The sequence below is a fragment of the Anomaloglossus baeobatrachus genome, chromosome 5 (assembly GCF_048569485.1).
Source record: "Anomaloglossus baeobatrachus isolate aAnoBae1 chromosome 5, aAnoBae1.hap1, whole genome shotgun sequence".
Classification (NCBI taxonomy): domain Eukaryota; kingdom Metazoa; phylum Chordata; class Amphibia; order Anura; family Aromobatidae; genus Anomaloglossus; species Anomaloglossus baeobatrachus.
Genome location: NC_134357.1, coordinates 335,336,259 through 335,352,826, shown reverse-complemented (window position 1 = coordinate 335,352,826; position 16,568 = coordinate 335,336,259). Strand labels below are relative to the sequence as shown.

The window sequence follows — 16,568 nt, the reverse complement described above, 5'->3', positions numbered from 1 at the left end:
TTTCCTTCAATTATGCATTAGGGAAAAAGATTGAATAGGCAGTCACACCTAATATGAAAAAATAGTAAGAAGACTGCAGTAAGCTAAGCTTAAGGGCTGAAATGAAAGATTAGTTGAGTGGACCTGATGACAGAGGAAGCCAGAGTCCTACAGCCTTGATCCGGCCCTGATTATACTGTAGGTTATGTCACCGTATTCTACTTCTGCTGTTGCACTAAACGACTAACCGCCGATTATCTTCTTGTTTCCTAATTGACAGTCAATTTATAGCCTGTTTACACAGGCCGACCCACTTCAGATGCACACTGAACGATCTATAATCATGGTGAATTCAAATGTCAAAGGATTTGATCATCTCCACTTCATCGGTCTGCTTCCTTGGCGGGGCTGAGAGAATTACAGAGCATTATCATTTTTAATATATTATGTACTTAATTTCTGTGCTTGACCTTACTCTTGCTTTAAACGTGGATAGCTCATCTGAAAACTCTTATTCACATTGATACTTCTGTCTAGGACCAACTTGATGCAAAATGTCTGGTTGTAAAGCCTGCTTTACATGTTACGATTCTGCATACGATATCGTATGCGATCGTAACCGCCCCCATCGTATGTGCGGCATGTTCAATTTGTTGAATGTGCCGCACAGACAATTCACCCCCGTCACACGTACTTACCCGTCCATACGACTTCGATGTGGGCGGCGAACGTCCACTTCCTGGAGTGGGAGGGACGTTCGGCGTCACATCGACGTCACGCGGCAGCCGGCCAATAGAAATGGAGGGGCGGAGATGAGCGGGACATAAACATCACGCCCACCTCCTTCCTTCCGCATTGCTGGCCGTTAGCCGCAGGACGCAGGTAAGATCTGTTCATCATTCCCAGGGTGTCACACACTGCGATGTGTGCTACCCCGGGTACGATGAACAACCTGACGTTCAATTCATGAGGAATGAACGACGTGCGTGCGATGAACGTTTTACCGTTCAATCGCAATCGCACGTAGCTGCTACATACTACAATGTAACTTACGATGTCGGATGTGCGTCACTTACGACGTGACCCCGCCGACACAAGATATATTGTAGTGTGTAAAGCGGGCTTTAACTCTTGCCATAATATAAGAAAAGGAAAAGCAACCCACTACTTACTCTAAGATTAATGTATAAACATTTGAATATGCCAATTTGGGGACAATATTGAAAGCTATAGTATCCTTTTCCCTACTCATGCTATTACAGAATACATGTTATTGCAAGGGCTTGTTCATACGTTGAGTTTTTGCTGCCGAAAAAAAGGCAGTACCAGCAAGTTAATGAGATTTCTGAAATCTTATGCACATGCTGCCTTTTTCTTTTTGCAGATTTTAACCTTCAAAGGATTGTTTTTATATCTTACATCATGGAAATTCTTTCAGCAATTTTGCATCTTTTTTCACAAATTCAAGTAAATGGGGAAAACACATAAAAGTATGTGGGAAAAAAAGGTTTTTTTCTGGATTTTGTATCAGTGTTTTCTAAATATTAAATGGTGCATGTACCCCAACTTCTACTTGTAGCACATTACCTACATTTTGTCACGAAAGGCATACCTGTAGATGATGTTTTGAGAGTGTAGATAGCCAATGGCACTGGCCACTTCCGCTGAATAGAAACGTGCCCGCGGCTCCAGGAAAGAACGCTCCCTTTGCAAGTGGAAAAACAGCTATGTATAGAGAGAAGAAATATTCTGTACTATGGAGCAAAAGCCTTCTTTTTATTATTATAAAAGGAGAAGTTAGATGTCAATATTACAAAACCACTTTAGCCAGAGTTCTTATGTGACTGTGTATCTCTCAGTAAATTTTAACCTATTACATATTATCCTTCATGGGCCAAGTATTAGGAAATGAAAAGATTATATTGGGTAATATATGAGAAATCATAATCACTCCTGGGATCATTCTGTAATAGGCTGATGTGTCATTGAAAAAGGCAGCACTGTATATCACTCATACAGTGCTATGCAGAAGTTTGAGCACCACTGGTCAAAATTACTGTTATTGTGAACAGTTAATCAAGTTGAAAATGAAATGATCTCTAAAAGGCATAAAGTTAAAGATGACACATTTCCTTTATATTTTAGGTAAGAACAAAAAAAATATTTTCATCTTTAACATTTTAAAAACTACAAAAATGAAAATGGGCCAATGCAAAAGTTTGAACACCCTTGGAGATTTGTGTGCTCAGATAACTTTGACTATCATTTCAGACCTTAATTAGCCTGTTAGGGTTGTGGCTTGTTCATTATCATAGTTAGGAAAGGTCAGGTGATGCAAATTTCACAGCTTTATAAAAACCCAGCTTCCTCTAACCTTGTGCAAATAAAACAACAGCCATGGGTTTTTCAAAGCAGCTGCCTAGCACTCTGAAAATCAAAATGGTGAAGGCCCACAAAGCAGAAGAAAGCTAGAAGAAAATAGCAAAGCGTTTTCAAGTTGCCCTTTCCTTAGTTCAAAAAGTAATTCAGAAATGGCACTTACAGAAACAGTGGAGGTCAGGATAAGGTCTGGAAAATCAAGCAAAATTTCTGTGAGAGCTGCTGGTAGGATTGCTAAAGTGGCAAATCAGAACCTTCACTTCACTGCAAAAGTCCTTCAGGAAGATTTAGCCGAAGGAGTTGTGGTACATTGTTCTACTGTTTAGAGACACCTACAGAAAAATGGCCTTCATGGAAGAGTCATCTGAAGAAAGCCTCTCCTGCGTCCTAACCATAAAATTTAGCATCAGAAGTATGCAAAATAACATCTAAACAAGGCTGATGTATTTTGGAAACAAGTCGTGTTAACTGATGAGGTTAAAATAGAACTCCTTGGCCACAATGATCAAACCAAATGTTTGGGAAAAAAAGGAAACAGAATGTCATGACAAGACTATCTCGCCAACCATTAAGCATGGGGGTGGATTAATCATGCTTTGGGTTGTGTTCTATCCAATGGCACTGGGAACATTTCACGGGTAGAGGGAAGACTGGATTCAATTAAAGTTTAACAAATTCTTCAAGCAAACATAACAACATCTGTAAAAAAGCTGAAGTTGAAAAGAGGATGACTTCTACAAATGGATAAGGTTCCTAAATACAATTCAAAATCCACATTAGCCTATGTCAAAAGGTACAAGCTGATGGTTTTACAATGGCCCTCACAGTGCCCTGATCTGAACATCATTTAAAATCTGTGGCTAGACCACAAAAGAGCAGTGCATGCAAAAGGACCCAGGAATCTTACAGAACAAGAAGACTTTTCCAAGGAAGAAAGCATGAAAATCCCTCAAACAAAAATTGAAAGACTCTTGGCTGGCTACAAAAAACATTTACAAGCTTTGATAGTTGCCAAAGGGGGTGCTGCAGGGTACTAACCATGCAGGGTACCCAATATTTTGCATTGGCCAACTTTATTTTTTGTTGTGAATTTAAAAATGTAAAAAATATATATATTTATTTTTTTTTTTGTCTATAATGCAGAGGATATGTTATCCTTAACTTTATGGCTTTTACAGATAATTTAATCTTCAACTTGCTTAATTGTTCAGAATATCAGTAAACTTGACCAGGGGTGCTCAAACTTTTGCATGCCACTGTATCTGTCAGACCCAATTTCATCCTAACTGACATACTGTGTTTCTCCGAAAATAAGACAGGGTCTAATAGTATTATTTTTTGCTCCAAAAGATGGAGTAGGGCTTAATTTCAGGGGATGTCTTTTTTTTCCATGAACAGCAATTCACATTTACTCTTGAACAAAAAAAAAATCAACATTTATTCAAATATAATCATATTGCATTCTGGAACATCAACATAATTCTCCAAAGTTAACACATGGATGTGTATCTATCTATCTATCTAGCTATCTATCCTCTATCTATAGATCTTTTATCTATCCGTCCATCTCTTACCTATCTATCTATCTCTTATCTATGTATACACACACTGCACATACATACCAGCCTGCCTCCTCGTCAACTTAAGACTCCTGCAATTAAGAGACCTTTGGTCACACGGAATGATGTCACAAAGGTCCTTAAACAGTCTTATCATCAGGATAGAAATGCTGGGGCACCTAGGAGAGTGAAATTGCCCATATTGCTCTCCCTTCTCCCTAATGCCAGTTCTGCATACCAGCCTGGTTCCTGTTCAGTTCTTTTAGACTCCTGCAATTAGGAGACCTTTGGTCACATGACTATGAATTCATCAAAGGTCCTTAAACAATCTTAACCTCAAAATGCAAATGCTGGGGTCCATAAGAGAGTGGAGTCCCTGAGAAATTGCATAGTTTGACTCCCCTAACGCTGGCCCTGACTGTAACTAGGGCTTATTTTTGGAGTATAGCTTATATTTCAAACATACTCCAAAAGTCCTGTAAAATAATGCTAGGGCCTATTTTCAGGGGGAAACGGGAGAAGAGGATTATAGCATAAGAGCTTTGAGACCCCCGATGTATGTTGGTAAGGACACATCACATAAATGACCGTAGTTGGGGTCATCGCTTTATGACATAATGCTGATGTAATTGCCTTTCTAAAGGTCCAGTCACACTAAACAACTTACCAGCGATCCCAACAACGATAGGGATCGCTGGTAAGTTGCTAGGAGGTTGCTGGTGAGATGTCATACTGCGACGCTCCAGCGATCCCACCAGCAACCTGACCTGGCAGGGATCGCTGGAGCGTCGCTACACGAGTTGCTGGTGAGCTCACCAGCAACCAGTGTCCCAGCCCCCAGCCAGCAGCGCCCCGTGGAAGATGCTGCGCTTGGTAACTAAGGTAAATATCGGGTAACCAACCCGATATTTACCTTGGTTACCAGCGCACGCAGCTACACGTGCAGAGAGCAGGGAGCAGCGCACACCGCTTAGCGCTGGCTCCCTGCTCTCCTAGTTACAGCACACATCAGGTTAATTACCCGATGTGTACTGCAGCTAAATGTGCACAGAGCAGGGAGAAGCGCACAATGCTTAGAGCTGGCTCCCTGCTCTCCTAGCTACAGCACACATCGGGTTAATTACCCGAGGTGTACTGCAGCTAAATGTGCAGGGAGCAGCGCACAATGCTTAGCGCTGGCTCCCTGCTCTCCTAGCTACAGCACACATCGGGTTAATTACCCGAGGTGTACTGCAGCTAAATGTGCACAGAGCAGGGAGCAGCGCACAATGCTTAGCGCTGGCTCCCTGCTCTCCTAGCTACAGCACACATCGGGTTAATTAACCCGATGTGTACTGCAGCTAAATGTGCACAGAGCAGGGAGCAGCGCACAATGCTTAGCGCTGGCTCCCTGCTCTCCTAGCTACATGTGCACGGAGCAGGAGCCGGCACTGACAGTGAGAGCGGCGGAGGCTGGTAACAAAGGTAAATATCGGGTAACCAAGGACAGGGCTTCTTGGTTACCCGATGTTTACTGTGGTTACCAGCCTCCGCAGAAGCCGGCTCCTGCTGCCTGCACATTTAGTTGTTGCTGTCTCGCTGTCACACACAGCGATCTGTGCTTCACAGCGGGACAGCAACAACTAAAAAATGGCCCAGGACATTCAGCAACAACCAACGACCTCACAGCAGGGGCCAGGTTGTTGCTGGATGTCACACACAGCAACATCACTAGCAACATCGCTGCTACGTCACAAAAGTTGTTCGTTAGCAGCGATGTTGCTAGCGATGTTGCTTAGTGTGACGGGGCCTTAAATGTCTGCATCCACCTTGTTTATAATCAGTTGGGTGATTGTACAGGCAAACTAAGAGAATATGCTGAATACAGCACACAGATCAGTCAGTATCATTTACCCTTTCCAAAACAATTGAGATAAGACCTTTCTATAACCACACAGTTGCATTCACAGTTGCGGACAAGTTGCAATTTTAACTGCAGAAAATAACTACAATGCAGATGCAACATGTGAATGCAGTACAGGGCTCAACATCATTTACATTTTACAGGTAACTCACTTAACTTGGATCTACTGGCAACAGAGTTGGTCCACTACAGTACCCGAAGAAAAAAAGATATCTGAGACAACCTGGTTTTTGAACGGCTAGGTATATGAAAACCATTGTGTGGTCCTGAATTATGGTAGAAAATAAAGAAGCACTAATCTGTGTATGCAGTCTCACCTCTCCTCCATTTACATAGTCCAGGACAAAATAGAGTTTCTCTGGAGTTTGGAAGGAGTAGTGCAAACCCACAAGAAATGGATGCTTTAGGTTCTTCAACAAAACATTCCTCTCAGCCATGATGTGAGATTGCTATAAATTAACAAGAAATATTGTTATAGGCTCAGAAACCTGAAATAATATGATTGCTAGAATACAGCAGCTGAACTGAGTATTGAACATGTCCCTGATTTTTTAAGTAAATATATTTTAAAATATGTACATATATTTCTCACCAAATATTGGTAACCATCCATCCAATCTACACAGGCAAAGAAACCAAACCATAGATTTCCATAAATTTAGTGATGTGTAATAATGAAAAATGACAAAGGGAAAAAGTATGGAACACATGAGGAAAGAGGTGCAAAAAGCCATGGAAAGTCATGACACCAGCTGAAATCTATCAGTAATTAGAAAGAAATCCTGCCACTTAGTGAGCCACACAAGAAACGTCTCATGATGGGTATAACCAGTGAGCTGTCTGAAGACCTTTGCAACCATATTGTTGCACAACATACTGATGGCATTGGTTACAGAAACATTTCTAAACAACTGAAGGCTCCAGTGAGCACTGTTGGGGCCATAACCCAGAAGTGAAAAGAAATTCTTTTTACTATAAAGTAGCCACGACCAGGTGCTGCTACCAAGATTTCAGACAGATGAGTGAAAAGAATTATCAGAAGAATTGTCCAGGAGCCAAGGACCACCTGTGGAGAGCTACAGAAAAACCTGAAATCAGCAGGTACAATTGATTCTGAAAATAAACAACAGTAAGTAAGCACTCAACCTCCATGGCCTGTATGTACGCTGTATATACGCTCTCTGTGCAAGGCTCCGTTACTGAACAAAAAGCATATACAAGGATGTTTAATGTTTGTTAAACAACATTTAGACAAGTCTGTGAAATACTGGAGAATATAGTCTGGCCAGATGAGGCCAAAATTGAACTCTTTGGATGCCATAATACACACCATGTTTGGTGGCCAAAAGGCATTGCATATCACCCCAAAAAACACCATACCAACAGTGAAGTTTGCAGGGGAAAACATCATGGTTTGGGGCTGTTTTTCAGCATACGGCATTGGCAAACTTCATATAATTGAAGGAAGGCTGAATGGATAAATGTACCGAGACATTCTTGCTAAAAATCTGCTGCCATCTACCAGGATGATGAAGATGAAATGAGGTTGGGCATTTCAGTAAGACAATGATCCGAAACACACAGCCAAGGAAACTCTCAATTGGTTTCAGAGAAATAAAATAAAGCTGCTAGAATGGCCCAGTCAATCACATGACCTGAATCCAATAGAAAATTTATCGAAGGAACCAAAGCTTAGAGTTCATAGAAGGAGCCCACAGAACCTTCAGGACTTGAAGAGTATTTATGTGGAAAATGGGCCCAAATCACACCTGAGCCATGCATGTGACTAGTTTCTCCATACAGGAGGCATCTTGAAGCCATCATTACCATCAAAGGCTTTTGTACAAAGTAATCAATAAATTAGAGTTAGCTGTCAATACTTTTTCCTTGTGTAATTTCAAATTATTACACATAACTTAATTTATGGACACCTATGGTTTCATTTCTTTGCTTGTGTGGATTGGATGCGCTGTTACCGACATCTTGTGAGAAATTCATATCAATAGCACCTTTAAAAATATATTTACTTGGAGAATTTGTTACGTGTTCAATACTTCTTTCATCCGCTATATGCATGATGAAGTACCTCTTTTCGCTTTAGAATGGTCTTCTTCTGTAGAACCTTAACAGCATAGAACTTATTGTCACTTTTACGCTTGGCCAGCAGGACCTGTTAAAAGTAAACCTTGTTTAGTTGGTAATCAAAATTTCACAATACATACTTTGTACAGTTATTACATAGATCAGGAGGAGGTTGATGTACTGTAAAAATCTATGTAAAAATGGCTGAATAATTATGATATTCAACAAGTTGTGAGTCCAGCTATGATAAAGTTCATGAGGAGAGATGTTGCAACTCGATTTACGGGACTCAGTTCATTGACCATGTCAGTAATCTGTGACCACTGGACAGGAACCCTGAGAATCACCTCTTACCTGATGGCATCCCCTGCTCCTCTTTTGACTAGCCGGCTTGGTACGACGTCATTTTTCTGGTGTGATGCACATGTGACGTTGTGCCAGGCTGGCTAATCAAAAAGAGAGCTATGGATTCCATAGACACACATAGACCTGTCTTTGCATATATATGCTTACCACTTGTGCACAGGCATGGTTCAGTTCCTAGAAAGTTTATATTTTTCTGAAAAACCGCGGCATTTTAGACTCAAACATGCATGGCTGAGATCATACAGCTAGCGGTTGATGTGTGTTGTCCATGGTTTGGGCAACAAGTATCAGCTGACAGATTCCCTTTAACACAATACAGACTGTCTTAAAGGGAATCTGTCACCAGGTTTTTGCTAGGTCGTCTGAGGGCAGCATAATGTAGAGACAGAGACCCTGATTCCAGCGATGTGTCACTTACTGAACTGTTTGCTGTCATTTTGATAAAATCAATGTTTTCTCTGCTGCAGATCTAGCAGTTATACAGAGCTCATGAATATGCTGGACTACCTGGCAACAGGCCAAGTAGTCCTCTAATGATAATCTACAGCTGATTAATCAGTGATTTTATCAAAACTACACTAAGCAGCCCAGTAAGTGACACATTGCTGGAATCAGGATCTCTGCCCCTACGTCATGCTGTTCTCAGATTAGGTATTATAAACCTGGTGACAGATTCCCTTTGATTAGCTATCATAATTATATTGATGGTCCTTGTACATCATTTGCTGATAATATAATTTCCCCATGGAAAAGCAGAGTTATCCTGTATGTCCTTAGATCAATATTCTGCTATAAAGGTAAAATTTTGGATATACATAATTAGTAGTTATATAATTGCCTACATTTATCCTCAAAGCCTTTCCAAATCAGAGCTTTCTGCTGATATATTAGTTCTGTATATGTAAAGGGTTAACCTGTAGGATCTGTAAAATAAGCCGGTTGTGGTATGATATGTAGGGTAGGGGCAGGTGAGTCTGTGCATAACTGTAAAATAACAAGTTTTACTAATAAACCGAAAAACACCAGCAGCCCCTCCACCCCGCAATGTCCTGCAGAGTCAGCTCCAGATTATAAGATTAGCCACAAACTCCGAGTCCTTGGCAGCAACGGCTGGAATTCTCTCAGCGGTGCCCCAGAGCTTACACTTCTCTAACCCTGATCTCCATGTAGTACAAATTCCAGTAAATGCCACGGTGCACTCCTTGTCAAAAGATGGATATAAGGCTATGTGCGCACAGTGCGTTTTTCGCGGCGTTTTTGCGTGTTTTTCAGGTGCGTTTTTGCTCAGAAAACTGCATGACTTTGCTTCCCCAGCAAAGTCTATGAGTTTTCATTTTTGCTGTCTGCACACAGCGTTTTTTTTAGCTGCGTTTTTGTGGTGCCCACAAAAACGCAGCATGTTAATAATTTTTGCGTTTTTCACTGCGTTTTTCACCCATTGAGTTCAATAAAATGTACAAAAACGCAATGAAAAATGCAAATTGCAAATATAGCTTCGTTTTAGTGCATTTCTATGACTAAAAACGCAGCTATAAACGCAAGGGGTGGGCAGTAAAGTGACATGTACAGGAAGAGGATTCCTTGTGTTGGTAAACACCGAAGCATGAATCCTCCCTACCGTCACCCCTGCTTCCACCTCTCGTCCGGCGCCATGTCTGCTCCCGTCCTGCACCATGTCCGGACGGGAGTTGGAAGCAGCTGCGAAATCAAACGTGAACAGTAGAAAAAAAAATCTCATACTCACCTGTCTGCAGACTCCGGGTGCCATGTCCGCTCCCAGCTCCTCTTCCAGTTACCACCACCCCTGCTCCGGCTGTGTGCAGACTCCCGGGCACATCCGATAGTTGCAGGACCTGGCGGTGATCACCTGATGCAGTCACCTGATGCAGCACCTGATGCATCAGCTGATCGGAAGTCTCGCGGTGACGCCGGCTTTTTACCGCCCGGCTGGCTTAAACTATCAGCTGATGCAGTCAGGACACCGCATCAATGATTACCGCCGGGTCCTGCAGCGATTGGACGGAAGTCTGCACAGACGTGTGTATTTTTTTTTTTTTGCACTGATGCATCAGCTGATTGTATTAACGGCTTTTATACAATCAGCTGATGTGTGATGTGATTCAGGCCCTTGAATCTGACATATCATCTGATCGCTTTGCCTTCCAGCAAACCGATCAGATGATATTGGATCCGGATTGGACGGCGCGGGACCCTTGACCCAGGATTACTGCGGAGGGGGGTTCTTTATTTCAATAAAGATGGAGTCACTAATTGTGTTGTGTTTTATTTCTAATAAAAACATTGTGTTTTTGTGTTTTTTTTAACTTTACTAGAAATTCATGGTGGCCATGTCTAATATTAGCGTGACACCATGAATTTCCACCTTAGGGCCAGCTGATAAGTTACAGCTAGCCCTAACCCCATCATTACCTAGTAGTGAGCCACCTGGCATCAGGGCAGCTGATGAGAGTTGGATACAGTGCCAAAAGATGGCGCTTCTATGAAAGCGCCATTTTCTGGGGTGGCTGCGGACTGCAATTCGCAGCGGGGGTGCCCAGAAAACTTGGGCACTCTGTACTACGGATTCCAATCCCCAGCTGCCTAGTTGTACCTGGCTGGACTCAAAAATTTGGCGATGCCCACGTCATTTTTTTTTAATGATATCATGAAATCATTAAAAAAGAGATTGGCGAAGCCCACGTCATTTTTTTTGGGACAAAAAACTCCTGCATACAGTCCTGGATGGAGCATGCTGAGCCTTGTAGTTCTGCAACTGCTGTCTGCTCTGCTGCATACACTAGTGGATGAAGTATGCTGAGCCTTGTAGTTCTGCTCCCCCTGTCTCTCCTTCCAGCATACAGCTCTGGATGGAGCATGTTGAGCCTTGTAGTTTTGCAGCTGCTGTCTGCTCACCTGCATACACTAGTGGATGAAGTATGGTGAGCCTTGCAGTTCTACTCCCCCAGCCTCTCCTTTCAGCATACAGTCCTGGATGGAGCATGCTGAGCCTTGCAGTTCTGCAGCTGCTGTCTGCTCTCCTGCATACACTAGTGGATGGAGTATGCTGAGCCTTGTAGTTCTGCTCCCCCTGCCTCTCCCTCCAGCATACAGTCCTGGATGGAGCATGCTGAGCCTTGTAGTTCAGCAGCTGTCTGTTCTCCTGCATACACTAGTGGACAATGAAGAACATATTGAAGAAGGAAATGACATCAGACCTTTTTTTTTTTCAACAATCTTTAATGGCATTGTTCACTGATAAAAAAAACGCATAAAAATGCAGTGAGCAAAAATGCACAAAAATGCAGTGATCAAAGATGCACCAAAACGTGGTAAAAATGCATGTGTTTTTTGCCGCGAGTGCGTTTATGTGCGTTTTTGCCGCAAAAAAACGCACAAAAACGCAGTGTCAAAAAAACGCAGTGTGTGAACTTACCCTAAGTATCTAATGCCTTTATCTATTCTAATATAAGGTTGTACCCCACCTCAGTCCCACAGTCCCAGTTCCCTTCTAATCTATTGTTTTCATATTCTTTCTGAAGGTGTGGAATGCTCACAGTTCTCAATGACATAAGTGGGGTAAGTGCACTTCGTCCATATCACTTGCCTCTGTCCTTCATATGTCACTTTTTTTCTCTGACCCCTTTTCAATTTCCAATCTCAAACTACTCTCTTTCTTGCTGTGATAAAATAGTATCCAGCTATCAAACAAGTGGCCAAAACCGAACCTTGGATTAGTGCAATTTAAAGGGCAGGTCTGCTTCCAAACACCATTTACAGTTTCTATTTAGATAACATCTAAGGTTAAGAAACTTCTTAAACCCATCAAATTAATTATATTATAATGATCTTCTTTCAGATTCTGTATTTTCATCCAGGGTAGGCTAAATTTACATTTATGTTGATTTTTATGGGAAATTGTTAATACCTAAGGACTACACATATTAGAATGGCTTTGTGTTGGTGTTAAACTAGAAAATAATGCTGGAAGAATTTAGCTCAGAAATCTGCAAAACGGTTTGATCAAAATAGATAGTAACAGATTAAGGGCTTAAAAGGATTGTCTGGTTTTCATCTAAGTTTGCAGTTACTCCATGTGACTACAGACTTCTGGATCCTTACAGCGCGCGCACTGCATGCTGTCAGGATTCTCCAGGACTGCTACCGTGAGTGGCTGGTCACCTGAGCACAAGTAAGTGATTGCATACTTCTGGCCACGTTCCGACTAGACATGGTCATCCTTGCTCAATTGTGCCAGAAATATGCAAATTGTCTACATGCTGTCACATGGCCACCTGCTGTAGGCAGCAATTCTGGAGTATCCAGACAGTGTGCGGTGTGCGCACTGTAAGAGTGACTGCAGACTTTTAGCAGAAGAACAGACAACCCCTTTAGAGGCAACCCGTCATACAAGCGGGTCCCCGACAGCTTCTCCACAATCACTGACAGTGACTTGTACATAGGCAGGGACCTGTCAGTCACTATCAATAGGCAAGGAGAAGATACCAGGGATCCTCCTGTGCAACTAGTGCACAGCACGGTTAGGTCTCCAGCAGCTATTAAAAGTATGTTTTTCTCTGACATTTGCAGCAATTTAGAGTTAAACATACATGGCTGTGAAAATATATCAGTGGCTTATATATGATGCCCACGGTTTGGGTAGCATTTATCAGTTGAAAGGTTCTCTTTAAAGGGAATCTATCAGCAGGTTTTTACTACTTCATCTGAGAGCAGCATGATGTAGGCAAAGAAATTCTGAATCCTACTATGTATCACTTAGATTACTGGGTGCAGCCATTCTGACACAATCACAATTTTTAGTGAACTTCCCCACCCACACCAGGCTCTCAATAGAGATTGTACTTTGACAGTGAGGTATCGATCAGATGAACAATAGATCAAATTGTGACAAGACAGGTATCCCTGAATTTCCTGTGTTAACCCTTGCAGAATGCTGGTTTGAGCTTACATAGCAAAAACCTGCTGATAGATTCCCTTTAAGCACATGTTCGTATTTTGACTCTGTACAAGTTCCACAATATATGGAGATATAATAGAACATCTATAGAATTATTGTGTCTAATGTCTTATTGTGTGTAATGCATCTATACTGTGCTCATGTTTTTAGTTCCATATGATAGCATACAAATTACTTTTCTTCTGTATTCTAGTCTAGTTCAATAGAATAGAAGGCTATAGTTTGTGGCATGCTCTACTGCACACCATATCACAGGGTTATGACCTAGAATTACAAAGCATTACATAGTTGTAAATGGAGACTCCATAATACAGAGCTGCAGGGATAACAGTGTATGTCTTGCTATACAGCATCCTGTATTCTGCTGTTCTTAAGATGAAGACCCAGACCCCTTTTTTCATGTGACATTAGAAGCAGAACAAGATAAGGAATGCACTGTTCCTGAAACATTATTCACGTATGCAGATAAATGGCGAATTTCCAAAGGTAGCCAACAATTACATTGGGCAGTTTTGATAGTGGCTCATATTGGCTTTGACCCTGAATACCATGTACATCTGGATAGCATCTCCTACTGTCTGTCTGTATAAATGTCAGAGTAATTCTACTGTAACATTCGGCAAGCGGATGATGAGTGTAACTACAGAGCTTTCCCTGAAAAGGAGATTCTAACCTACACAGACTTGTGGGAAGAGACAACTAGATTGTCAGTGGTAAAACATTTTGACTCTATGGTATATTTTGTAGGATTTTCCTGAAACATCCCTTCAAGTACACCAACGTAGGAAATAAAAGATTCTCAGAAGGTGAAAGCTAAGATATACTGTACATACAAAGGTCGTGTAAGGATCTGGCCAGCCTTAAAATACTTTGCGACCATTTCATCATATCACTGAGGATGCTCTTTGTAGCTCTTCAAACATTTCAAGTAATTACTTTTTACAATCTGACCTGACACAATCCTGATATCCTAATACAAACCATCACTTACGGTATATTTACAAATGGGAATAGATTTGTTGGAAACATTCCTCTGCATTTTTAGGGTATGCGGAAACATTAAAGAGTCTTGCCATTACTTATACATTGACGGCTTACCCTTAGCTTACGATAGGTCATCAATGTTTGATCAGCCGGGGTCCGACAGCCCACACCCCTGCAAATCAGCTTTTGTCGATGCCGGTGGCGGCAGCAGGCGGCTGGAAATGCTCAGTTCCCGAGCTGCCCGTCAGCTGATAGTGGGCAGGTACTGCAAATCCACCTCCCATTCAAACCCATAGGAGGTGGATGTGCAGTACGCGGCTGCTATCAGAAGACGGAGCAGCTCCGGAACTGAGCATTTCCAGCTGCCTGTTGTCGCCGGCAGCACTGAGAACAGCTGATTGGTAGGGGTTAGTGTTGAGCGAGCAGTTAACTATTTGTACTCGCTATGCTGTTAACGAGTACTATCCGCTACTCGCATATTCGTTACGGGTAGCGGGCGCAATGTAAGTCAATGGGAAATACTCGCTAAGTAGCGAGTAACCCAAAAGCTGTACTTTTCGTACGATTAGCGAATAATACGGTTTAAGGGTTCCATTGACTTACATTGCGCCCGCTACGCGTAACGAATATGCGAGTAGCGGACATTACTCGCTAACAGCATAGCGAGTACGAACAGTTAACTACTCGCTCAACACTAGTAGTAGTTCGAGGTGTCGGACCCCGGCCTATCAGATATTGATGAGTTATCCTAAAGTTAGGCCATCAATGTAAAGAAAACGCTTGGGCTAAAAAAGGTAACGTGCTCAAAGCCAAAGTGTTACCCCGTGGAATTATATGGCCATTGTCTGCACTGTGATATTTGTTTTATCCAGATTGAGATAAAACTGGGGCTATCTGCCATGAGCAATATATTTTTATTAGAAGGGTCCCTCAATAGTAGGATAAAAGGGTGACCTGTTGCTGGAAACCTTAGAGATTAACTGTCAATTCTGGATAAACCCAAAGCTTCATTTCCCTGCAGCACCAGCCATAGGGAATGACGGATTATACATTGCGGGTCCCACATATCATGCATGGTATATACTAGGTCCTCCAGAGCAGCTCTTAGTTCTAGCTACTATGTGAGTCCTGACTAGCTCAGAATTTCATAATAAGGTATTTTAAAATGTTAGGTATTCTTCAAAATCACTTTAGACATTAGACAATGAAAAGGGACTACAATATTTATGGTGTATCCAAAAAATCTACTGTAATATATAAAGCTGAGTGCATGTGTGTATATGTGTGTGTGTATGTCCGCTAAAGGAATCCGCACCGTCGCAATTTACAATCATGAAATTTTGCACAGCCGCCTCATATGACTCAGGGAACGTCATAGACTATGTTTTGAGGGGAAAATTTAACCCTGCACTTTACAGTTATCCGCCAAAAAACCTACTTCATTAAAGTCAATGGAGCTGGGAGCTACAGGTCATTATTAGGAGCTCTAATTGGTTGGTATAGGCAACGAATGACATTCTTAGTTTAAGCAGCTTATGTGTGAGGTAATATGATGTTGTTGGAGAGACGGAGAGAGAGAGAGACAGAGAGAGACAGACAGACCAGGAGAGGCAGAGAGAGAAACAGAGAGACCGAGAGAGACAAAGACAGTCAGACAGAGACAGTCAGATAGAGAAAGACAGACAGAGAGACACATACAGACAGAGAGATAATAGTGCTAAAAAACAGAAGCGCTGATAGGGTTTTACCAGATAAGCACAGGTTAGTATATAGATAAATACACTCACCAAAAATGGTTGTGAAGGGTCACAACCACCGTAGATAGCATAGGATAATGGCGGCTGCCGCGGCCCCACGTGCAGAAGTCTTCAGTGTAGGAGGAGAAAAAGGGGTTAAACCCGCGCAATCCGCCAAATAAGATGTAGAGATGTTGATAGTTTAATCACTCTTTTATTCCATAGGTCTACGCGTTTCAAGGTGCAGGGACCTTGTTGATTTTCTGGTCCTGAGGAAGAGGTCCCTGCACCTTGAAACGCGTAGACCTATGGAATAAAAGAGTGATTAAACTATCAACATCTCTACATCTTATTTGGCGGATTGCGCGGGTTTAACCCCTTTTTCTCCTCCTACACTGAAGACAGAGAGATAGACAGACAGACAGAGGAAGACTGAGAGACAGACAGACATAGAAAGATAGACAAAGAGAGATAGAGAAATACATACAGAGACAGAGGGAGACAGAGAGAGAGACAGAGACAGACAGAGAGACATACAGAGACAAACAGACAGAGACAGACAGAGAGACAGACAGACAGAGAAAGAGACAGACAAAGAGAGACAA

The 16,568-nt window shown here is 42.0% G+C and overlaps 1 protein-coding gene across 2 annotated transcripts in view; it reads right to left on the bottom strand.

The window, feature by feature from the left end:
- SGK2 (serum/glucocorticoid regulated kinase 2) overlaps positions 1 to 16,568 on the bottom strand; it is a 72,236-nt gene that overhangs the window by 28,006 nt on the left and 27,662 nt on the right. For both annotated transcript variants that reach the window (XM_075349840.1, XM_075349842.1), the window contains exons 4-6: positions 7,907 to 7,990; positions 6,138 to 6,269; positions 1,592 to 1,704 (exon numbers count right to left, since the gene is read on the bottom strand). In XM_075349840.1, the coding sequence (XP_075205955.1) occupies positions 1,592 to 1,704; positions 6,138 to 6,269; positions 7,907 to 7,990 (329 nt within the window). The remainder of the gene's footprint in view (positions 1 to 1,591; positions 1,705 to 6,137; positions 6,270 to 7,906; positions 7,991 to 16,568) is intronic.